Source organism: Fringilla coelebs (genome assembly GCF_963513975.1).
Source record: "Fringilla coelebs genome assembly, chromosome: 1".
Lineage (NCBI taxonomy): Eukaryota > Metazoa > Chordata > Aves > Passeriformes > Fringillidae > Fringilla > Fringilla coelebs.
This window is the reverse complement of record NC_140028.1, coordinates 54,290,696-54,317,223: the sequence shown is the minus strand read 5'-3', so window position 1 is coordinate 54,317,223 and position 26,528 is coordinate 54,290,696. Positions and strand designations below refer to the sequence as shown.

Below are 26,528 nucleotides of genomic sequence, written 5' to 3'. Positions count from 1 at the left end.
TTGCAAAACCAGCAAATACGGCTCTTGAAAGACTTAATAATAAGACTGTTTATGTAATTATCCCTCTTCCCTCAGCACTTGGGAGATCTCAAGTAGTAGGCCTGTTGGACATCATATTTTAGAAGCAGTCAGAGAAAATGAACAACTCTAACAGATTTAAGGAAACATAATTCATATGAATGAACTTGGTGGGTTTTGTTTGTTGGGGGCTTTTTAACACCCAGGGATGGGTGGGAACAGCCCTCACAGCTGTAAAAGGCTGATTGGAGGAGGAAGCTGTCTTTCTCAAAGTCCACTGAAAAGTAAGAAAAATGCCGCCAACTTGCACAAGTTTCCAGAGACAGGATCATGAAACACACCAACTACAATTCTCAGGAAAGCAGTAGGGAACTTTTTGCTGAAGGTTTTTCAGAGACACATTTTGTTTGGTTGGCACAAACTTCATGTCCCTGGAGGCTAGGGGAATGACTCCAGCTGACCAGGCAAGCTTGTCTTCATGATCTACATCAAGACCAAGGGGGACAGATGTGACTTAGGGGACAACCAGGAAGTTTGCAGATCCTGGGTCAAGCAAGTTACCATTTATAGAGTCCAAAGGGCTTTTGAGGAGAAGGTGCCAAGATGATACTTGCTTACTGCAAGACTGCCACCAGCACAGAGGGGTACTGCGAAACCACCGGCGCCTGCGTTGTCACACCTCAGGATGAAGAAGGGTCTGGGAGTTCCACCTAAAAGGCTCCACCTAGGAACTCACAGGGTGCCACCAGCACACTGCAGCTGTGCAGGGCCACCACCTGCAATGCCAGAGCTGCTGCTCATCACCAAAGCCCTTCCCTCCATCTGCTACCACTGCAGGTTTTGGGGCCATTTTTGGACAAACAGTTGTGCTAGCTTGGTTTAAGAGAAGAGCTGTACAGTATCCCAGTCAGGAAAATTTCCTCTATTTGAACATTACATATATGCTTACAAGTTTTGCATGAATAAATAATAAAATGTAACTTTTTTACAACTCAAAAGCCAACATTATGGGCAAATGTGACATTTTGATTTGGACACATCACCAAAGCCTATGTCTTGTCTGGGACTTGGGAGAATGTTCCACTCAAAACCAAACAAAACAAAAATAAAATGAAATAGCCTAAAAGAATACATAGGTCATTATTATTCCAAAGCCACTGAAATCACTGCAGAGGTACCAAAGTAACAGGAAGTATAAGATTTAAACAATTTAAAGGAGAGCATTTAGGAACACGTCCACTTGGAGATTAGAGGGTACAGGAGGACAGATATCCAACACCTGTCTCCATCTTCTGTTCTGCTTATAGACCCATGCATTAATTACAAAAGTTACAGATACATGCTGCTCATAATTGCTATTACTAATAACAACATAACAAAACAGATATTCCTAAGATATAGTCACAACCAGAAGTGAAATAGAATACTGAGGAATGTCAGTATGGGCAGAACAAAACTGTCTGGAAAGCAGAAGTAACATTAACATACGTCTGTTGTACCTGTGTATAAGAAACCTTCTTGGAAAATTTATCACCCATCAAGAAAGCTGAATTGTGGTTTGAAAACAAATTATTGCACAAGAAACAAAAGCATAAGCAAAGTTTGATTTCAGTGTACATGACTGAGGGCAAAGCACTAAGAAAGCAATTCCTGTGATAAACTCTGGAACTCTGTGTGCAATATTTATGCTCTGAAGAATAGCAACTAAAGATATTTTAAATATATACCTACAAAGGTCAGTAACCTACCAAATGATGCTGATCTCAGCACCAATAAAACTAATAGGAATTACGAACTCTAGAAAATTATAATTTTCTTGATAGTCTTAACAGCACATAAAGACTTTTACACAGACAGAGCATAGAATATTTTGTAGAATCTTGGAAAACAGATCTTTAATTATGCTTTTTCAGAGGCCACATATGATCCATATGATTATAACCACAATGTCCGTAGCACAAACTTCCTTGGAATAACTAAAAATTTACGTGTTTAGAATCCTGGGGAAAGTGCATCACAAATCCCTGCTAGTTCAGAGAAAAATATTATTTATTTTCTCTGTCTCATACTCCTTTGATATCATACTGCAGATCAAGATTCCAAAAAGATTGATTTCTGAGGCAACCAGACATATTTGACATACATGGATGCACACAAGGAGCCAATACTCACAGCTAAAGATGCCTGGAGGTGGATGCTCTGTTACAAGCAGGCAGTTCTCTTCATCACTGTTATCCCCACAGTCATTCTGTTGGTTACAAATCAGTGAACCAAGATACAAGCATTTACCACTGGCGCAGGTGAATTTGCACTCTGAAAGGCAAAACAAAAAAAAAACAACAAAAAAAATTGTGAGAAAATCGATGCCCACCCTTCTTCAGTGCTAAAATGACAATCTTTTTCAAGTAGATGCTATAATGGTGGGTGAGTCTTTGGCATTTCAACATCAACAGAAACAATTTTGTCCTTACAGCTTTGCATGTATAAATATATATGTGACACATTCCTGATCCAACCAGAATCCAACCACTAGTAAACCAGATTTGTCACTTGGGAAAATTGACCATTTTTAATAATAAGCAATATTTTTTACAGTTCATGTTGATTATAGTTCACTTTGGACAAAGACCACGTTCTCATATATGTTTGTGTGGCACCTTGCATATCTGGGGCAAGACAGCACTATTAATAAAAACAATAATTGTCCCACATTAAAAAAAAAATCTTGCATCAGCTGTAAGGCAACAGTATAGTTTGTAACCATGAACAATCCTGTTCAGACACAGACAATTATTCCTTAACTACCTTCCCAAAGCCAATTTGCCAGTCTCCCACCTAATTACAGTGAAGCACTCGGTGTCTGCACATTAAAATCCCACATGCTAGTGTTCTTTAAAAGTTAGTAAACTTCTAAAATGCCTATAAGATGTCTGAATGCTAAATGCAGGCATGGTGTAGCTTTTACACTTTGTTTTTACAAAAAGAAAAGGAGAACAGTTTCCCCTACATATGATTCTGTCATGAGAACAATTCCTATGAGACCAAGTATACTTTATAGCAAGTTCTGGAGATGTAATTAGGAAATGTTCACAAAAATATACACACAGTTATGAAAAGTTTCTCACTAGGATTGCTCCAAAGTAAAATACTTACACAGAACAGAGAACACAATATATCAAGACAAACTAAAATTTAATGATTACACTGCTAGTATCTTGAGAAATTTTGGGGATTGACATTCACAAGCAGAGGCAAAGCAGACAGAATTAGAAACTCTCACAAGTAGTTTATTAAAGGAGTGCCATTCCTGGAATCTTAGACTTCCCTAAGACTACAGTATGGGTTGACTGATTCTGCTTCAGAGAGATGATTTCTGGTCCCTCCCAGCAAAGAGGTAGAATTTGCTCATCTTCAACAGTATCAGCAAAAGACTTTGCTTTAATCTTAATTTAGTCTGAACTGAGACAACAGGACCTCCAATTCTAAAAGTCCCTAAATCAGTTACCGAGGTGTGACACTTACTCACATGTGTCTGTTGCTTAATGCAAGCAAAGGAGAGGAAAAAGAAATTGAGAAAGGAAGTTAATTAATTTTCATTTTTCATTTGCTTTATAGATAAAAGCAATTTGCAGACTTCACCCTGAATACTTTTCAAGAGTATTAATGATATTTTGGTATACACACCAGCAAGAACCTGCTGCAATAAAAAATTGTGTACATAAATATGTGTAACATATAAAATGTTACTTAGGAATATAAATAGAAAGTATGAAAGGCAAGGAAAACAAGCATTTCCTGCAAGGGATAAAACTGATCTATTTTGCTTGGTGGAAGTGCACTTATAAAAGAAGTATTTGCATAAATGTGGTCCTCAAATTTAAGCTTTTTTTCAGTACAATCCTGCAGTCCCTGACCTATTAATAAAATACTGTACAAACAAATTATTTTCTTCTGTTTGTTACTCTGTTCTTCTCTGCAACAACAAAGAACTGGACAGGCACCGAAGGGCTTAGATTCCTTTTGAGTATAGACTATAAAAAAAATAATAACCAAATGAAGTTACCCATGGAACTGAAAAGGTCATTACCAATTACTTCTGGAAAGGAGACTTAAAAAACCAGGCTCAATATTAGCAATCTGATAATTACAATGCTTTAGGACTCATTTCTGCAATTTCATGAAGAAACTGGAACAAGAAATTAACAAAGCTGTCTTGGAAGGTTAGAAAAGTCACCTTGAAAGGATTCAAACTTCCCAGGTATCTTAAAGGGAGAATATCACACAGGGTTAAGTTAGAGTGGTAAAGAACATAATGCTTCTATTAGAAAGAATCAATCACCATATTGCAGTTAGAATATGTGTCATGCTACTTTGGCCAGCTTTTACTGCTTTCCTGTGCCTTTGTGTTGAGTCCTAATGTAATGCTTTCAATGTTCCCCCATGGCTGATATAAAATGCTCAAGCAAGATGTCAAGTCAGAAGCAGTTAAAGCTAAGAGCTCAAGGTGTCTGTTTGCCACCAGATTATACAGTTTTCACACAAAAGACTAGACGAAGCATTACGTTTTTCAGAGCTATAATAAAGTCTTAAAAGTTCTGGGGTTTAACTAACATTATCATAAGAGGACTAACCAGAAGAAAAGATTTGTGATTTAAGGTGAAGTGGGGGGGAGGTTGTCATAGATAACAGACCACACTGAAATTTAGAATCAAAAAGCAGACTCAAACAACTTTTCTTCTAAAATATTAAGATTACTTCCTCATTCCCTCACACATGTGAAAATAGCCATTATGAAGGTGTATTTAAAAAAAAAAGAGTCATGAGGCTTCTTGTCCCCTTTTTGATGTGCCCACATTGACTGGAAGATTGCTCACAATACCACGGGAATTCTGTGTAGATTTGAAAAGGGGGTGGTGCTATCAAAAAATCATGTTGCCTTCTGATCTCCCACCAAATCTATTTGCCAAAGAAGCAGTCATCCTCTACTGGCCCTGGATGGGATGGAGTCAACTTTCTTCGCAGCAGACTCTGTAGTGGCTATTTGGATTTGTGATCCAAATAATCAGTGTTGGACAGTGTTGTAGGAAAGTGTTGAGGTCACAACGATGTTTTGGTTAGTGCTGAGCAGGGCTTGCATATACATGGGGCTTCCTCTTTTTCTCACTCACACATGTGCAAAAGGAGCACCTAAATCTAACAAAATGTAATATCTAATGGAGGACACAAATTTGCAAAACTTAGTCTGCATAATCACATTCTGTTGAAGTCTGAAAGAAATATTCAAAGAAAAAATGCATTGCAGGAATAGGATAAATTAATTAAATAGATTATTCAATGAAAGTACAGATACTTCTGGCCATAGAATATACTTAGCATTTGGTATTTGCAACTTGTGAACAAAAATTCAGTAACTTAAATTAGTTTGCTTAGGGAATGCATTTAAACAGTACTTTTACTAAAACCAGAGAAGAACCCTTCCTTGTAAAGCAAAATGGATCAAAGGTGGAGGGAGGTAGTAGAAAGCAAATATTAGAGTATTTTCAAACTGAAATAAACCTGCACAGGTCTGTACCAAAATACAAGAAGTGACCTCAAAATGCTCTGACCAGGGAATCCAGACCAGTCCAGACTAAACCATTGTGCCTAATGACACACCAGAGAGCCCTTTTCAGTACAAAGTCTTGTACTTGGCCTGTCTAGACAAGACAGGGGGGAAAGATCCTGTTCTGACAACATGCCAGCATGATCCTTCTTTCATGAATAATGTTTCAAAGCTAGACAGTTTCCCTTTTCATTTTCAAGTGGCAATTAGTGAAACATCACCCGGTTGGTCAGCAAGGCTCTGACTACAGCTAAACCTGAAGCAAGACGACAGCTACTGGAGGTTGAAAAATATCAACCCTTCTTATAATTATGTCTTACTATGTTCATAATTATGTCTGGAGCATACTTTTAAAAAAACCCTGTATGATACAGTGGTTCTTCAATATAAAATTTTAATAAACGTACTTCCAGGTAGAACTTGACAATCTTGAAAAAAAAGGAATTCAAAGAATACCATTATGAACATTTCCTATTTTTAGAAACTGAATGCAAGTAGTATAAATAAGTATATTGCACACATGTTCAAGGTAAATGCTTGAATGCACAAAACTCTCTACAATTACCAATATACGACTGCATTTCAAATAGTTTCAAATAGTTAATTGAAGGTTATGTTTCTGTTGCTACAGCAAAAGATGGATTTACCTCATGATACAAAAAAACTACCCTGATCAGATTTTTTACTGTGAAATGCAAGATCTGATGTATTAGGTAGGCTTATTTTATGCTTTCTGTGCCTAGCCAACAAGATAATTTTATCCTTGCATTCAACTTAATTCTTTTAGACTTCATTTACACTTGACTTCATCCATATGAACAGCATTCCCATTGTTTTGTCATCCCACTTACCGTAGGGCATTTTTAATTATAGCTAAGTGCTGTTTGTTTTTCTAATATAAGCCCAACCACGGGCCAAGGAAAAAAAAGCAACGAAGTGTCATATTGAAAAAATATGGTGGTTTAGGCCACTGTTATGATGCATGTCACAGCTGCTTATTTAACGGGTCTGAGATGATTATCTCAGCCACGGGCAGAATTCTCTTCCATCCGTTCGAATAAAAAATAAAAAACTCTCTCTACAGCCAGTGACTCCAAACTGTTGTGACCAAACTGGAGTAACGCGGTTCAGAGGCGCAAAGTGAAATCCCAAGTGATGGCTGGGACTCCACTGGAGCGGAAAGGCACTCTCCCAAAATCCAGCAAGCAGACTGGCAGCTGCCCGGGCAGCTCAGCCAGCAGAGGGTGATCAAATACCCTACTGAAGTCATGTAAATGGTAGGTAGGGATCTCTTTGCCTCCACATGGGCAGACCTAGATCTCCAGAATAAAGGCCTAACTTCTCATTTCTTACGTAAAGACACCATTTTAAGTACATCACCATACTTCCTCATACTCCTGCTTATACTGAAGCTTGTAAGAGCCTGAAAGAAAATGTGTTTAAAGGGCACCATCACCTATTATAAGGCTAATAAGAGGCAGAAGCAGTAAATTGGGGAGGGTGGGAGGAACCACACTTCACTAGAGATTAAAGAAATATAAACCACAAATACCAGAGTCAGTACAATAAAACCCTGTTCAGCCTCTCATAAACATCTGTCTGTGTATTATTTTTAATATTGTAGGTTGTAGCTTTATAATGGGAAGTAAATCATAAATAGGAGACATGCACACAAGGAGCATGTTTATTTGGGAAAAAGCTTGGTTAATAAGGAAGATGGCAGGCTGCCACGCAATCTAATAAACCTCCACTGGTGCAGGGAAGGGAGGGATAAATAGGTCTCTACAAAACAAAAAAGCACTTCACAAAAAGAATGCCAAGCAGAACACCGAGAGAAATGAAAGCGGATCAGCTTATGCAGGGTAAGGAGCAGAGCTGTCAGCCACAGCCACAGCCGGTCCTCAGCACCCACGGGCTCACGCAGCACCAAGGAGCGAGGCTGCTCCCAGAGCCACGCAGCGTGGAGACAGAGACCTTCTCTGCCCAGGGGAGATTACAGCCTTAAAACCAGGCTGATTGAAAGAAGATTGTTACTGCTTCACAACCAGTCTCATTTACTCTTACAGTCCCCCATGCTCGCTTGCTTATCCAGCAATTATCTTTTCATCTACTTCTTAAGGCAAAGCCTGGAGCTATGCCCTTTAACGAGTTACTATTTATGTCAGCAGCTAAAGGAAGCAAGCACAATATTCTTGCACACAGGTAGCGAAATCCACTGCTCAGTTCACCAGTTCAGGGCATTAGGACTTTTCACAAAGCTCACCTTAATTAATAGCCTGAATAAAATTACCCCAGACATCGTGGGGGTAACCAAAGAGCTCCTTTATTTTGAGATTAGTGAGTGAGGTTAGTTTTTGCCTGTGATCTTTCTTCACAGTATATACCTGTCTATGGTGTGAAAAATAAAATGAAAAATGTCATCCTGGGGGCCATGGGGGCGTTAATAAAAGAATTTTTATCAACCCTGGAAAGTAAATTCAGGAGACTCACTGTCACTGTGCCACCATCCTGCCCACACAGCAATTCTCCACAGCTTCACCTTGGGGACCAGCAGCAGCCCTGAGCATGTCCCCTCAGGAATGAGACAACAGTTCCTATCACAGCACTCATCACTAATGGACAAAGCCTCTCCAAGGTGATCTCAAAGACTGTAAAGCTCACACAATTGCCAGTTCTGCCAACATACAGAAAAGCCAATAAAGGAAAGGCTCTTCTATTGCCACCTTCATAAATGATTTGTTCTATTTATCATTTACCTTCCCATAAAACACCAAGGCAGTATAAATATGGAGTTCCATTTTCTGCCCTTCTACCCACTTGCTTTTCCAGGACTGTCAGTGCTCTGCCTGCTTATGCCCACAGAGAACTGAAATGTGAAGATCCTTTACATCCCCACTAAAGCCCCCTGACACCCTCTCCAGCCACACCCTCTGCAGAAACATCCTTGCAGCAGCAGCGTGTGCCTGGCGCTGCCCGGCACAGGGACTGGGGCCAGCGCCACCAACTCCAGCAGTCACGGCTGACACTGCCCCGGGGCTCCGCCTGGGTCAGAGCCCACAGACAGAGCACACGGCACCACGGCAGCGGCTGGGAAGAAATGACCTGTGAGGAGGGATGGGTTTCCAGAAGCCATGGGAAGGCCTTGTGTCTGCCCTGACACACCCCACAGGAGCTGCCTGTACTTCTCTATACGCACCAGCAAAGTTTTCCAAGTCAAGTGTGGGGAAGGGGGGAAGGAGCATTGGTGACTCAACTAATGACACTCTCATTTTCAGTTGAGAAATTACATGAGAAGAAGATTAAAGATACATTAAGTATGTACCTTATAATTTTTGTCAAGCAAAATGTCATTATCATGGGCAAGTGCAGGTAAGAAGGGTATATGGAAATGAGATTTTCTTAACATCTCATCCTCCTTAATCATAATTCAAAGAATTCTTGAATTATGGTAAATATTTTAAAATTATCTTAGTTGGTGTTCATCTTAAGAAATCTTTAATAATCACAAGCAGTGCCACTTACCAGGTTTGTAGAGTACTGCATATGTAGAGGAATATAAAATAAAAAATCACATTACTGTAGCAGCTTGTTGTTTTTCCTTTGGAATATTGTTTGCTTAACAAACAGCTCAAGACAGGACCATTTTATCAGGCAACTTCATAAACTTTGAATCCACAGAAATACTAATCCATAGAAAGACTAAACCATGTCCCTTCACAGATGCCTTGTGGAGTTTTGACTAAAACCAGGCCCAGATGAAGACACACAACAGTTACTACAACATCCAATGATTATCTGGGGTTGGGGAATATGGTTTGATTGGTGGGGAAAAGTGTTGTCCTTATGTATTTTGTTGTTAAATTAGGTCACATTTAGACTGTGACCCCTGTAGGGCAGGAGCTGTTTTAAGTTAGCTCTCCTAGGAGGTACTGAAGAACAAATACCATTCTGATCTGAAATGGTGTAATGATACTGAATCAAGGAAGGGTCTGAGAAGAGACTCAAGAACTGGACTTTTCCTAAAAGCAATGCATAATGCAGGCAAGAGTATACTGGGTTTCAGGTGGCTGTTCAGATATCAACCTAATACTGACGACAGTACCTTTTTTTTTCATACGTCTTCCTGAGCACAATGTGCAGAAAATATAAGAGAAATTAATGTATTTACTGTGTGTCAAGATACAGGACAGTTATGGAGTTTCCACTGTAACAGGAGTTCCAGATTTCAATGGACAAGAGCATTCTTCTTTCATTTCTCAGTGGCATTTGAATTGTGCAATGCACACTAATGTGAGTAATGAGAAGTCTGTTATCATCTGGAACATGTTCTCCGATCCACACCTGCAAAGATTTGCGTGTTCCTGCAGTAAATACCTTGTCACTGTCAGATTTTGTACTTTAAAAGCAATTTTAACTAAAGTCCAATTATCTAAGAAGTGTCTAACTCAGTTCACTGTGCCTCAGGGTTCACGTAAATATATTAACAAAATAATACCTAGATTACAGGCAAATGGATTGCTCTCAGTGGTTTGCACCATACAGCGTGGACAAAGTTTTTTACAAACTAGTGCTGTCTTGTATCAATTCTTACTAAACTCTTCCCTCCTTATTCATGTCTATCTAAAAAATGAGTCACACATTCTATTCACCTTAGTTGTTTTCCCAGAAGTCTGCAGTTTTTTGGCTAAGCCTTTTAAAGAAAATAAACAAAATAATTCCTTTCTATCTGTCTCTAATTCTTTCTTTTTACCAATTGCCATGAACACTTCCTCTCAGGTATGTACCCTAGTGCAAATGTATACAGACTCCCACATATATGCACTTCCTTATAGTGGAGCTGGTATTCATTTGGTTTGCCTAATATTTTCCACAACAAATACCTTGGAGAATCCCTCCCATGTTCACTAGATGCAGCAGGTCTGTGATGCTGAGCTGGAAGAATACCCCTAGCCTATAGAAGTGCCTCTCCTATGCCCCAAGAAATTCTCTCTGCTTTTACAGAAATAAAAACTGTTTAAAAAAACCAAAAAAAAAAAAAACAAAAAACCAGTTATCTTCTTATTGTCTGCATCAGGGGAGTCCCTGGCAGCACTCCCAAATAACTCCAAGGTGCAGACACTGTGAGGCTTCAGCAGTACCACTGGCAGAGCAACAACCCAAGCCATACTGGGACAGCAGGGGAAGAGGCAGATGCGCTGCAGTGGGGAAGGGAGGTGAGCTCTGCTTCCCCTCACTTCCCCACAAGATTTCCACTTCAATTCCAGGTACAGCCAAGTTCAGCCATTACTACAACCACCAGGTGATCCTGATCCTCTTCTGTCCCCAAGTGCTCCCAACATCAACTGCACGAGACAGACAGACACAAAGAAAAAATGTAAACAGAGGGACAGTATTTTATGCTTCGAGAATGCCTCATTTAGCAATCTGTGCAGCATCGTTTTAATAAAGATTATTTCAAACTACAATTATGATATTTTATTTCAGCATCAGCAACATATTTGACCACCTAGCAGGTATTTAATCGAGATTATTTAACTATTTCCATAGCCAAAGCGCTTACAAAGCATGCTGAGCAGAAAACACTGATATAGGCATCACAAAGAAATCTCCTCCACTTAGATCTTTCTGTTGCTGCAACAGTATCATTTAAAAATGGACAGTGTGTTTAGGACAGAGCATTTCAGGCCATGAACTTTAACATACTATTAACATGATGCTGGATGGTGCTGAGTCTCTCCTTGCACCATGCACTGTCTTGGGTAACTTTATAGCAGAGAAAATCAAAGCAGACTACTTCCCTTCCCTTCCCTGACCTGTACTCAACTTTGCAGGTGCACTGAGTGTTTAAGTGAAAAAGTACCTAATAAGTAGGCCCAAGCCTAACACAATGCAAAACTTGAATACAAACAGAGGCTCTAGTTCACAAGCTTGAGCCACGACTACACTGCGTGTGATAACCAACAAAAACAAAACCAAGCTGGAGCACCGTGTCCCCATAACTGAGTGCTTCTGGCTGGCACAGGTGACCAGTGACAGCTGGGGGGACAGGGCACAGCCTTCCCCCAGCTCCTCCTGCAGTTCACACCCACGTGCTCCTCCGGAAAGAGACAGAGAAACTGAGGAGGTTTCTGACAGGTATGCTTGAGTCAGGGGGACCACCTGACCCAAGCTCAGTGTTGGCATGGTGAGGGGGAAAATACTAGAGTGGGGCAGCCAGGGAGGATTGATGGTGCCTGAGTGTGGTAAGAGCTTGTCTTCCCATCTACACATCTGGCTTGGGTGAAGCCACACAGCCTGGAACGCTCTTGACCGAGCTGGCTTTGAGAAGCTGACCATGCTTGTCCCTTCCTAAACACAGTTTTGCAAAAGGAGCTCAGTCTAGTGGCCACCTGGTATGCACTGAACCAACGCACCTGACCCGTGCCCACCTGGCAGGCACACATCCAGCTGTGACCTGGGCGGGGGGTACCACTGATGGTTGAGGCTGGCTTTTCTGACAAAATGTGCTTTGCATCTGAGATCCAAGTAGGACTTGATCTACAAACCACACTCCAAAACCCTGACACATCACCTCACGCCTACGGCTGTTCTGGACATGATTTCTGTCTGTGGTTTATCTTAATACGCTGGACTGGAAACTACTGCGGTTGACATGCAGATCAGTCATGCCAGCCTTGAGACAGCAACATCTGTCAGAGAGGCAGTGTAGGCAGCCAATAGCAATAACCACTTCAGACATCTAATTTAAACCTGCCACTGTATATCTGTCAGAAGCCCCACAGAATTTTTTGGGTGGGGACAAGAGAGGGGCCCGGGATAACTCTCCAGTTACAGCGCGAGCTATCAGCGTATCGATGACAAGTTAAAGCATGTTAAAAATTGTACAAATGATGTGCTGAACACAGAGAACCTCCCAGCCATTAAAGAGAATAAACAGCCGGAGCACTGAAAACTCAATAGCGACTCATTGTGTTTTAACTCCAGGCAAGGTAGTTTGTAATATTGTACCAGCTCATTATTAATAATCTGTTCAAAGATGGTGATAATTTTCTGTGTTTTTATAAGTCAAGATAATTGAACTGAGGTCAGTTTCACAGCACTGTTCCCTCCTCAGAATACTTCAAATAAGAAGCTCATAGTAAAGCAAAAATCCAGTTAATACCACACTGCTCAGTTTCTAGCAACAACAAAGGAACAAAGTATTTGTTAGAGCTTCCTAATAACCCTCTAATTTAGGGTCCTTATGCTTAAAAATTTATTGAGACACTAAGAAACACAGTCTAAATGGATTCATTTTCCTTGGCACTAGGAGGTATTTCTTTAAAACAGAACATGTCTTACTATTGAATGTTCCACTAACATACAAAAAATACTTCTCCAGAGAAGAGCCCAGTCTAAAATCCAGGATGCAGATCAAGAATATTTCATAATCTGCAGGCACTGCTTTCAGATAAATTAATATTAAAAGAGTGATCTTCAAGAAAGAAAGAAGAAGTCCAACAGCAACCAGTACTAGGTAAAAAACAATCTAGCACACGAATCTTTGGAAATCAAATTCAAAGGTGAGTGAAATTCTACAGCAGTGTAATATAGGGGTCCCTGATTTTTTCCTAGTCCAGTTCTCAGATACTTACTGACACATAACAAAGGCCACAATTAAATGAACACTGTGAACATATTAGCACATTCTAACGTTTGTGCATCTAATCTGTTGTTTTTAAGGTCTGAGCTGAGATGTGGCTTCCAGCGTGCAAATATCATCTGCTCTATACAATATTAAACAAAAAACATTCACCTAAGGTACTTCAGCAAAAGCTTAAACAAACCCTTTGTATTTTGTGTTACAGTGGATTAGGAACTACCTAGAAAAGTTGCAACTAACAACAGTGGGGATATAATAGCGAAATACATTTTTTTATACTCCATGAAGTAACTGTCTTAGAGTTGACAGTAAAATATTTAAATGTGCTCTTCTGCCTAAAAGACAGAAGCAATGATGGCAGGAGAACACACCCTGATAAAAGGTCATTTAAAAGGGTAGGAAGTCCCCTTCATAATGGATTAGCATTATAAAAAAGGTAATAAAAATTTCCTTAAATGACCTATGCGTAAGGGGATTTTGTGAAGTTCACCTATTTTAAATAGCAAACAAACACTTTAATACTTATTGGTATATGGCATGCAGTCATCAACGCCTTCAAAATGGGATTAACCATTTTAAAAAGATGAGCATGTTTGTAACAGATATGCACATATAACAGTAATAACTTAGAGTCTTCAGAACATATTGCTGTTGTTAAACTCATAGCTGACATGGCAGAACACTGGAGAGAAGAATATGGTTTGGGTTTAAACATGTTTTCTAGAGTTCTAAATATGACCTTACACACCCAGTGTTATTTTTGTCAAAGCTTAAAATATGGAATGAAAATCTTATTCTGCAAGCACATACTAAGCAGGCCATTAATAAAAGAAAAGTTACATTCTCTTGTGAGTAAAACACTAACATTCACATGATGTCACACAGCAGAGTATCTGATTACTCTTCTTGAAAGGCAAAATTTTGGCAGAGCTGCTGTTAGCTGAGATGGACTCAGTTTGCTTTGAGGAACACTGCTCTCAATATTATTCCTCACAATGCAATCTTTGATTTCCATGGCAATTTTTGGGAATACAGCTGTAGGATGCTGTTCTTTGAAAATCTTAATTAACTAAGTTAGGGCAAACATCCTAAATGGCAGGTATTTGAGAGACACTCACAAAGGAATAGCTGAAGAAAAGAATTCACTCTATTTCAGATTTCCAAATAGAACATTAGGATCCTTCAGAAAATCACCAGATTACAGCTTTTTAGAAGCATAATTCCATCAGACAAAAAATTGGGTAAAAATTAATTCTATTTGATGACCTCAGTGATGGAAGGAATTCACATATTAAGCATCAAAGAAATGGGCAGTGGGTATGGAAGGCTAGGCATCTTTCCAATAGTGTTCTGATGTTTGGTAGCTCTGACCCATTTTGACATTTTGGGGGCTAATCACATGTATTTTAATGAGAACTTGCTTCACTGAATTCCACCCCTAAACATGTATTTTAAATAACTTGCTCACCATTTTCTTTGACACTAAAGGTGACCTACATATGTTAAGATTGTGGAAAGGTACTGTGAATATATATAGAGAGATATAGGAACGTGGAAAAGGAAGATTAAAAAAAGAGAGAGGAATGTTTTGCCCCTTCTTATTTTTTTAGAACATTAAGTATTTCATTCTCTCATATTACAAGTACCTAGAGATGAGAGAGGACTACTCCTTAAATCACTTTAAAACTCTCTAGATAATATCTTCAACTTTAATGGGGCTTCACATATTTATTTCACTTAAAGCTTATTTATATCACATGCCTAGCAATCAGCAGCCTACATCTTGCCTTCTGCATAAAGATTTCTCCAAGTGTCTTCTAAATATTTTTTCTCTCTCAAGCCACATATCGACAGCAAAACAAGGAAAGAATAACCTGATTTTGAAAAGAATCTTATCAGTGTGACTTCTTATAAATTATTTTTCTTTTTTACAACATATAGGCAAGTACACTGCAAAGAAATAAAATCAAAGAACAAAAAAATCCAATCTTTCCATATTCTTTCCTTACAAAGTTCACCTTTGATTCATGTACCATTACATAAAGAGACATGTACTTTCACATGAATATATCTAACAGCAAACAAAGCATAGGCATTGTAGGCCAAGGTTTGAAGCAAAATCTGGCCTAAGATGTATTGACCTGGGGATTCCTTCACAAAGGACTCAGCCTGTGAATTATTTCATACTTCTTAAACCCAATGACAACATAGAGTTCAAAATCTCAGTGGAGAACTATCTTAAAAAAGCATTGGCTTGCTTTGGATGGAAATTTCCATGAGTCAATAGGGAACACATTTTTTATTTTAAACACAGTATCAACTGATTTTGAATCCATGTATCAACAACATATTATATAACCTATGATGTGATTAGGCAACACAGGTTGCAAAAGCACATTCCAAAAACACATGGAATAGTCCTGCCAGACTGTGCTACAATTTCCCAGCTTCCGTTTCAATACTTGATGTCTGCATACAAAACCAGCAGGCCAAACAAGAAGACTGGCCTCAATTATTTTCATATAATATTCAGGAGAAAAGAGATTTGCTGGCTGCTGCACAATGGAGCTGCCTGAGTACTGCATTGTTACATTTGCAAAGCATGCAAGACTCAAGTCCTGTAAAGAACATGGAGCAGCAGGAAAGGAATGCATAACACTGTGTACCAAAAGATCCAGTGGCAAAACTATTATGCTGTCTTAAGTAATAGTTCGAGAAATTTTTCTTTCAGTAAAGTCACAGAAGGTTTTGTAAGATCTTGAAACAAAAACGTTACGATTCTTTACTTAGCTGCAGTTTTCCCACAGTCTCTATGACACTGGGCAAGCTGCTTGGATCTTCCCAGCATACCTAGAGCTGAAATAATAGTAATAACAATAACAATAATAATGATGATGATGATGCCACTACTGATGCTGTGAAATGATGCAGAAATGTAAAGCTCCTGATGACTGCAAGAAGAAAAGTATTGAGGCAAACTGAACAGCATTACCATGTGTCTCAGTGTAAAGGAGACTCTCTATTGATTGATAATTTTAATAATTTTCTAGTTCCATTAGTTTTTTTAAATCTCATCAACTATTAATAAATGTCTGTTATCAGCAGATTTTCTCAATGGAAACTGTTTCAGTTGGGCCACCCAGATAGTTATGAGATATTATGCTCTTGCTCACTTCCATTTAACCCAAACATTTATCTCTAAAGACAAAGTGAACCAAAACAGTTTTATGTGCCATCTTGCATGACAAGCCACTTTTGGTTTTGTTCAGTCATAGTTTCAAGAATCTCTTTTCAGCCGCCTACAGAGAACAATTAAATCAGTACATAACTACCACTGCTGCAGTGGTCAGTGGAGCTTTACTTGTGAATCTTTCATTTCCTGAGGCAGATGCAACACCTGAAGAAGAAACCCTGAGCAATATACTCTTAGAAGACTAATCCATATTCTTGCTTCCCAGGATCTAATCTCTGTTCTCAGTGAAGGCAACAATAAAGCAGAACTTCACTACAAGACTACAAAGATCAGGATTTCAATGAGGAAGAATGATTAGAAATTTCTTGCACCAATATACAATGATGTCTTTTTCCCTGATGACATCTCCCCTAAATATTTCAAATTGAAGTAGTCAGAAACATGAAAATGCTTTATCTCTCTATGAAGGACATGAATACCAGCAGGGTATATGAGGCATCCTAAGGATGGAAAGCTGCCATGAGCTCTGTCTAAAATACTGTGCATCACAGTCTGTGTCAAATGTCCATGACCCTGTCACCTCTCCACCCTGGAGGCCATGAAATTGGGCCTGTCTGAGATAGCCATCATTTCATGATAGATCTGGGACAGTTCAGAACATAAAAAATTATTGCAATGTTAAATTACTAACTCATTAGAAAGGTGTGAAGGTTTGAAAGAACGGCTCAGATTTCTGCTGAACCTGAAAAAGGTTTTGAAGAGGAATAAAAATAAAAGCACAGCTAGTGGACAACTGAATCTAGCTACAGCTTGCCTTTGTTTTATTCCTTGCCTTGGTTTATTATTCCATTCCACAGTATCTTAGGGAAGGATAATTTTAAGAAGAACTACAGATGAACAGAGAACAGTGATTCTTGTCTTAACTGCTGCTGAAACCTGAACAGCCATTTTATTTTATTGCCAGTTCAGCCATTAGTACCAATGGGTCAAGGGCTCAAGTTCACTTCCCTTTGACACTGTGTCTTCAGTCACAAACTCAGTCATGATAAAACTTCTCACCTTTTTCTCTCAAGAGCCCAATTTCAACTGGACAGCTACAAGATCATAACAGGAATTTCAACAGGATATAGGACTACACCTCAAAACAGGGACCATGCTTTTCTGTGACTGCATGCAGCTCTACACCCTACTGATACTCCCAACTCCAGTGAACAAGGAGTGCCCAATGCTAATGGAAAGGAGTCTCCTCTGCAGTAGCAGTCACAGGTGTGCAGAAGAACTTGCAGCTCATGACAGATTCAGGTGCTTCACCCAGTTCTCCTATTCCAGAAAAATGAACAGGATAATTAAGCATGTTGGGATTTACTGAGCTGGCAGATTTAGTACTGAAGGAGAAAACACCTTGTGCAGTAAGCAAAGTCCTGATGCATGCTACATTACTGCAAGGCAAAAGGAGACAGCCCTATTTGTGGGTCAGCTTCCCCTCCATCTTGTATCCAGTGATTTCCCTACTTTCTCCTGCCATGCAGAAAACACCCTTATAATACACAAGTTCTCAGTCTAATCCAATACTGGCAAGGTCATAGTTTTGCTGGCAATGCCAGTTAGCTTCTGAAAGTGAGCTTCATGTATGTGTTTTGCTTTCCTTCTTACCACAGACAGCCAACAGACACTGATCCTTCAGAATTAAAACTAATTCAATCTTTAAAATATTCTCAACTGTTTTTTTAAGGAATCACATGCACACACAAATCAGTGCCAAATATAATGAAAAGATGAAAGTCAGAAGATTTTGTGATCGGTGGAATTGCCATGGCTGGTTTTTTGCCAAGGCAGAAATAATGCACATTATATACGAATGTCATAGAGGAACTCCCTCCACTCCATCAGTGTGAAAAGCAAACATTTAAAAAATTAGTTAAAAGCCTATCATTGATATTAGCATATTATTTGACAATGTAATAAATTATTAGATGTAAAATTACACAGAAAGGTAAACTTTAAATTTCTTAGAAGTCCTCAGCCTAACTGCACCTAGTACCTTAGATGTAGCTTCCTTATAATTGATATTTCTAGATTTTTTTAGGTATCTCCTTCCTTCCTCATAAAATGTAAAATCTACCATATGCTTGCTGTAAAGCTTTAATTTCAGAAAATTTTCTAAGGTTTCAGGCTACTGCTTCAATAATAAAAGTAAAAAGTTACTACAGAAACAAACAAAAAAATATTTCGGCATTAAAACTTCCTTTCTTAGAAGGAAGTTTTATGGAGCAGCTGTGAGAAAATTTTAAATGCCAAATGTGCTTAAGTAGTTGCAAAAAGCCACCACCAACAAAACCATCTTACATGATGGCTCATGCAAGGTCTCCACGTACTCTTAAAAAAAAAAAAAAGTTAAAGAGTAACACATGATGTCAAAGCCCAGAATCTAGGATTTCAAGAACCACAACCCATTTCTGCTCCTCCTGGTGCTAAGTTTTCATCACTTCACACACATTTGAATCACAAATACTTGCATACCTTGCTGCTGCACAAGGGAAAGTGTTAGATGGTATAAGCAGAGCCCCTTTAGACAGTCTGATGGCAGAAAGCTTCTAAGTAAAGCTTACAAATCCTGATTTTGTAGGAAGGCTCCTTACACATGATTATCTCTCCTAGAGGACGAGAAACAGTAGTCTTAAAAAAAGATAAAAATTTTGCTCTTCTTCAAAATGTGTTGTAACTCAACACACACGCCCCCACCGATCCATGCCCTGCTAGAAGGGATCTTTCAATCACTTACTCCTTAGCATAGCTCATGCACAGAAACTGCTATAGATGGCATGGTCAGGTCTTGGCAAGACCACTGAAGCCAGCAGAAGCCAATCTCTCGGGCTGTAAGCTGGAACAGGAGGGCTGTGATGGCTTCCAGTAGAGCCTCATGTTTGACTGCTGCTCCCTCTCCGTGAAGAAGAGGGAAAAACACACACAGTCAGGCTCCCAAGCTACCAGCTGGACCACAAGCCCTGAGATGAGATGGTGAGTCTTATCCAAAGGCTCTTCTCCTTTGGAACAATCACCAAGAAGAGGTGAGAAATGAGGGCATGCAAAGGACAGCTGCCAGGGAACTCCTGGTCCATGTATTGAATCCCTTGTGTGCCCTTCCACTGGTCCCAAAAAATCTTCCTGAGGCAAAGGAATGTGCAAGTGGAATGTAGGCAGAGCTCTGAGAGGAGCCAGGGATCAGAAAGTAGGAGGAACATTCAAACTGACAGAAAACTGCAAATGCTACAAAGAAGAAAGTGACTAACCTGGTCTAGGAAAATTCCCCTCGCAAGGACGCAAAGCTGTGTGGTGTGTCCCTGAAGCCAAGGTGATTTGACTGAGGAACATGAAACCAAGCTTTAAATAGACTGCTTGCATCACATAGGACAGGCCACAAAATAAATAATTTGGCTACCAATAAGGTCTGTAGTGAAGTCTGAGGGATGGGAACAACATAAAAAACTGAAAAGCAAATCACAGGCTCAACTGCTTCATCGGGTTTTTAGCACAACTTGATTTGAGCTTAGGTAAAAGAGTCAGCCCTTCTAGCTATACCTGGAGTGAGAAAATGTGAAGGGAGAACAAAGCAAAATGGCTTTAATTCAGGCACTTCAAAGAAAATAAGGATATGTGTCCTGAATGGCAAATGCTGAAATTACTAAGCTGTGGTTTATTGTAGACATGGCCGTTTAATCAAGGTAAGCTTTATAAAGAGACAGGTTATCTTCTGATTGATCAACAGATACAACTGGAAAAAACAGACCATGTTTGGAGCTTGCAGACCTGTAATACAGGATCTTTCTCAAAGACCTGAAGGAAGAGTTGCAGTGCACTCAGATTGTCTATTTTCTCCAACTAAATCAGATTGTCTAATAAAAGAAACTACCACCTCCTATAATTTATGCCTTGTAGAAAGTACTGATATAGGGATGTATAGCTCCACATGATATATTTCACAGCAAATGGAACAGCTCTTCTCAGTAACAAGAATACCCATGAGATCATCAGACCTGCAATGTCTTCCAAAGTCAGCCTAAGTCATTACAGGGAAACTGAATCTCCAGATATCTAACAACAAAGTCCAGCAGAATTAATCTAAGAATGAACATTTCATTTGACACACTATGCAGTCACACACCTGCCAATACCAATATCTAAACTCTAAATCAGATGCAATCTACTCGCCATGACACCTACAACAGTCGGTCAGGGGAAGACACAGAGCCATTGAGAAAGTAGCCATTGAAAATTTCAATTACACTATCATAGGAAGTAAAAAACAGTCACCTTTTTTTTTCCCAGAGAAAACACACTGAAATAAGGCAACTGTTATTACTACTGAGAACCAAAAACCAAAGTTATATCCTATCTCCAGCATGACAATTGTCATAGCTTTCCCAATCACCTTTATTTTAGTCTTTGTTCCTTCAATTTTTATTCTTTTAATTTCTTGTTTTAATATAAAACTATTTGCTGTTTCAAGGTTGAATTCTCTGTAATTCTTTCTAATATACAAACTCAGACAGTTAAACTTAACTGATTATTACTTATTCAGAATACAGAAATCTATTAAGTGATGTTATAACCCAAATAATGTCTTGTGGAGCCTGCTTTTGTTATAAAACTTTACAGAAAAAAGGAAAAACATTAGCAGTATTATTAATTAGTATTATTTCAACCAAGCTGTATAACAAACTTAAAGTAAGGAGGGAAGGGTTATTGTCTCACTTCACACTATTTCATCATTCTTAACCAACACCGGTATCAGTGGCAGCTAAAAATATTTTCACTACGTTAGAACATTTGCACAGTGGTGAGAGAATACATTTCCACAGTGGACCAGAGCAGTAATGCATCTCCCCCTATATATCTGAATCTTTATAACACTATGAAACTTGAAATACTCTTTTCTAAATGGACATATTATTCAATTTTGTCTCTTCTGGTAGATGCATTTAGCAAAACTAAGTGTTCTTAACAACTGTTCAAGTTTTATTAAAATGGGATCTCTTGTACCATTTACATTAAAGAACTATTAAAGAACTATGCTGTTCTTTATTTCATTTCTAGTTTCTGAACAATGGTCTTGAAAGATTAGAGTACAATAAAGGCATGAGGGTCTGCAGATATTCTACATGTCACCCTCACAGTATAAGCTGCACTTCGGAAACCTCGTAACAGTCAGAAGATATTGACAATATTACATAATATTAATCAATAAAAGAATTCACTTTGGAATGCCTTTGCAAAATTATTTCTATTTTTATCTCTCAAGGATTATTGCTGCACTCAATTTAACGATTCATTACTACCACAGAAGTAAAATGAATATGTGAGGTTAACAGCTATAGCTATTAGGTGTAACCTAACCAGCATTATACTGCATAATTGATCTACTTTCTTCAAAAATAATACTCAGGAAAAGGGAATTACTACTACCATCTCTATAAATAGTACAGAAAGCCTGGGGCAAGTGTGTGGGATAATAGCAAAGACGAGAGACAGGAAAATGGGAACGCACCAAGAGTTTATTTATAAATATCTGGGAACTCATTGCTTGGCATCATGTAATGTCTACACAGTCTCACATTGATCGAACTTTTAGACTGTGGCTCTAAATTTAAGAACATACAAACTAAGAATGAGCACACTAGACTTCTGACACTCTTCGCCAAAATGAATGTAGCTCTTTCTCAGTTGAAACTGTTTCAAGACTGTCACTACAGAGATAAGATTTCCAGAGTTTGTTCACTCTACAAGTCTTTAAGTTTGTTCCCTGTACAAGTATTTTTCTGATACAGTGTTGGCAGAACTTTAGTGTGGTTGAAATGACAGCAATCACTGTTAAAAGAATCATCTTAATCACTGTATGCACATCTAATTCTATCTTCAGCTTTACCTTCTGCAACCATCCCAAGTCAGGCTTTGATGTTCTTCTGCCTCTCCAAGAGCACTATACCCAGGTTGCAGGCTCAAGCACATATTTCTTTCAGGATGGCACTCCACAAGTCCAGTTCAGTTTTAGATATTGTCCCTAGGTCTCACTCCTCTTGCCTTCTATCTCGCATTAACATATCCAGCATCCCATTGCCTCTGAACAGCTGGAAAAAAGCAGTTTCACTCTCTCTAACCTCCTGTTAGCAGGAGGCTACCACCTACTCTGGTAAGAACAAAGCTGTCTTGGGGGCTGAACCACAGTGCCATGAATGGGGACAACTGGGGGATTTTGTTCACCATCACAATACTAACTGAAAGCAAAATGCCAATATGGCAACAGCTGATTTTACTTGCATGAGAATTTTCTCCTTGTTGCTTGTCCATTTCTGGTTTTAATGCTGTTTTGTTTATGTAGCAGAAGATGTCCCTTAGCAAACTGAAGAATCTTGAATGCTTATTAAGAGATTTCCCGGAGATGAAGAGCTCATACACCTGAATACTTGTGGGGTTTGGCATCTTGTTTGTTTGCCTTTCAAACAGACCACTAGTTGTAGCATGAAACTAGTTGTAGTATGAAACAGAATTTCCCCACAAAGCTTGCCTTTTTGTCCTTTAGAAAAAGCAAGTCACATAAAACCCCGGATTTTCTAAGGCTCTTCAAATTATGTCTTAAGATACCACATCAAGTCTGATCCATAAGTGTATAAAGCAACAAACCAATGAGCCTGCATTACATTAATGAAATTATATTTTGCATTTAAAGCCCTTTGAAAAAGAAGTGACACTAATATGGACAGCTTTATTTGTATTCATCTCACTAAATTTTGTTCTCATAAATTCCAATAATCCTACTCTGTAGTTGGCAATTCAATGACAGAGTTTTTTTAAGCCTTTTAGTAATACCCCATATACTTTAAGCAGTCTGGTGTCCCAGCACCCTCTTCTTCCCAACACAGAATTAATACTTGCAGATGAGAACGGTTGTTTGTGTCACATATTTTATGGGCAGCAGTAATTCTTCTTCAGAGAACTTCTTCCCAGCACTGCTGGCATAAAGCAAGCCTGCAGTTTCCACAAGAAATCTTAGCAGCTTACATTCTTCTCCTCATGGCAGCAGGTAAAAAGTACAAAAATACAATAGAGAAAATATGAGAAAATAGTGCATTAGGTACATTAGTACTTTCTGTTACAACCTCACCCTTCATACTGGCTTTCAATTCAGAGGCTGTAGCTTTAGTCCTCAGGTCTGCTAAGCTCCCAACTCACTTCACATCAATACTGCATCAGTGTCTCAGTTGCCTGTCTGCAAACACTGGACAGCAATACTTTTTCTTTCTGCTTCTATCTTGTCTTTTTTAGATGCTGAGGCTTTAAAAAGAGCTGTCCTTCACTGTTTTGGCACAGCAGGGTCCCCATCTCAGCTGAATGTTCTTTGGTGCAACACTGATCACTACAAGCAGGAGTCATGCCTGAGAGAACATTATCTTGTTTATCTCAAAAAGTAGAATACCATGGTTTTAAAACAGGGACATACTTGAAAGACTGTACAAAACCCACTAAGTCAATGCTGTGGCACTTTCTCCATGCATACACCAGAGAAGCCACTGAATAAACATCTTCAAGAACCATACTTGTTGCCTTTCTTGTTTGGGCTTGTCCCTATTTCTTTTATTATGCAGAAACTGTCCAACAATTTATATAAAGCAGCAGTGGCTTGGGCACAAAGGTTATGATTGCTACAGGAAAAAAAAAAAAAAAAAGGAAGCATCTTCAGTTTACAGATGTCACCTTCTTCCTGAGTTAAGAAGAGTGAGGCTTTCCTGAACTTTAGCATGGCTGTGGCAGATCATGTGTCTCTTCAAATTCTCGCTCTAAGCAATTGGAAGCAGATATTATCCTGAAAGTATTTCTTTTGAGATAAACAAATCAAGAAGAATAAAGATCAGAAAGAGGAAAAATGGAGACTCATGCCCAAATTCCAATTTTTTTGTTTAAATCAAGGACTGACTGAGTGCACAGCCAGGCTGTGAATCCATCTTCAGCCTGTATAAATTACTGGTTTGTATAGTCTGAGCCTCCAGGATAAACAGACAATTCTTAAACAATGCATAGGCAAGCCAGTCTTCCAGGCTTTTCTGAAGCCATTACCTTGTCCTGAGTCTACCTATCACCACCTCAGCATATGTACAACACAGACATCCAACACTGTCAGCCATCAAATGGCATTGAATGAAGTTATTCTACCCACTAACAGCACAGACAAATTTATCCTCAGAGGCGTGGACTGAAGGTGCTGCTTAGATGCTGGCTGTAGAGAAGGATTCTTCTTGGGCATTTTCATCATGAAAACTCTTCACTGTTAACTCCTCACAACTCAAAGTTTCCTCTACTCTTGCACTTAAATCAGAAGGGAGTGACTTTCTTGTGAAGAAAGTGAGAAAGCTAAGAACACAACAGGCTAGAAATTTTTAAGAAAAGAAATCAAACCCCACAATATATGAAAGACATACTGCTCAGTCTGTTCTGCATTGCTAACAGATTAATCCTGGAATGAGAGAGAGCAGACACAGACCTGTGGCTCTGATGAACAGGGAGAGTGCCCCAGCTTGCCATCCATGTACCAATGCATCTGCTTAAACCCCAGGGAAACTCATCGTCACGCCTTTCAAAGTTTAAGGATTCAGCAGGCCAAACTACTGGGCAAGCATCATAGGCAAGTGATAGTGGTGTGATCCTAATAAATGACAGTGGAAAGAACTCAACCATGATACAGAGGAATTTTGGTTTGCTATCAAACTCCAAGTCCCTGGGCTCCAGCTACTGCCAAAGCCTTCCTGCTTGAAGCCCCCTTGGTTGAGAAATCAGCACAAGCACAGCGTTGGAAAAGATGGGTCTCAGAAAGCAGCATTCTTATTACAGCTATATCATGGTGATGTATTCTCACAGGGAAAAGAGTCTCTTTGGGTAGAAAAGAGTCTCTTTGGGTGTCTGTAAGAGGCTGGAAGGGCTTGAAGGCTACACCATATTAGCAAGTAATGATCCTACTAGAAACCGAACATTTTGGTTATTCACTGTTGCCGAGGGCTGAGTAGAAATTAAAAAGGGTGTGAGTATCCCTCTAGAAAGGTTTTGGAGCAGAGGTTGGGCAGCCCTCAGGGAGAAAACCTGGGAGAGGCACAGCGTGGGGTGCAGGCCTGGGTGGATCCGTGCTGCTCCCTAATGAAGCGCTCCGGCTGAGAAAGCCAAGCCCCAGGACGAGAGGCACAGCCGGCAGAGGCACCGGAACACGTGTGCTCACAGAAGGGCTCAGAGCAAGGATGTGCCCACACATAACACCCAAACCAAACAGCAACAGAGAAAGGCCTAGCAAGAAGTTAACACCCGTGAGTCCTGGCTTCTTTTTCTAAAAAACAAAAGGTTGTAAATATCAGAGAAGTGAATGTAGCATTTAATCTGTATACAGGGTATTACCTTCTCCTCAGTAACTTTTAGGCTTTTCCACCACATTTAGCCTGCAATGTCAACTTTCACTTCTCTGTTTATCCAGTCTGCAGTCTCTGATTTGTAAAGGCATTACTACAGCACAGAGCAAAGAAACACAACACTAATCCATACTAGTTTTTTTCAGTGGTAAAAGAAAACTGAGAGAATATCAAGTCAAATGAGCCTGCTTGACATTACAGAAAAACCAAACAGCAAAACATTAGATAAAAACTTCACCTCACCTCAAGACAAGCACCTGGGAATATCCTGCATCATTTTTACATGAATAAAATTTGGTTTTTTCTAACAACATCTATGTTTCCAATTAGCCACTGTATCTCTTCAGCTTCCAACACGGCACAGTCAAGTGCTTCTGTAGCTTTGCACTGATTTGGGGCTTAGGCTTCCTCTTTTAGCACATTTAAGTCTGTAACAAAATGCATTTCTAGCCTGCCTCACACTGGTGCTCCAAGACAAGGAGGCAGCCCCACTCCCACTGCTGGAGACAACCAACAGCAAAAGGTAAAAGGCCTTTTCAGCAGTAAAAAAACACTCAGCCAGCCATGGGCACAGCTAGACTGCCTCTTTTCCCCTAAAAATAAATTTAAAAAAACCCAAAAGCAGCCCAC

The 26,528-nt window shown here is 39.3% G+C and overlaps 1 protein-coding gene across 1 annotated transcript in view; it reads right to left on the bottom strand.

The window, feature by feature from the left end:
• LDLRAD4 (low density lipoprotein receptor class A domain containing 4) overlaps positions 1 to 26,528 on the bottom strand; it is a 171,739-nt gene that overhangs the window by 136,051 nt on the left and 9,160 nt on the right. Inside the window, exon 2 of the mRNA XM_084215808.1 lies at positions 2,191 to 2,331. Coding sequence (XP_084071934.1) covers positions 2,191 to 2,331 — 141 coding nt within the window. The remainder of the gene's footprint in view (positions 1 to 2,190; positions 2,332 to 26,528) is intronic.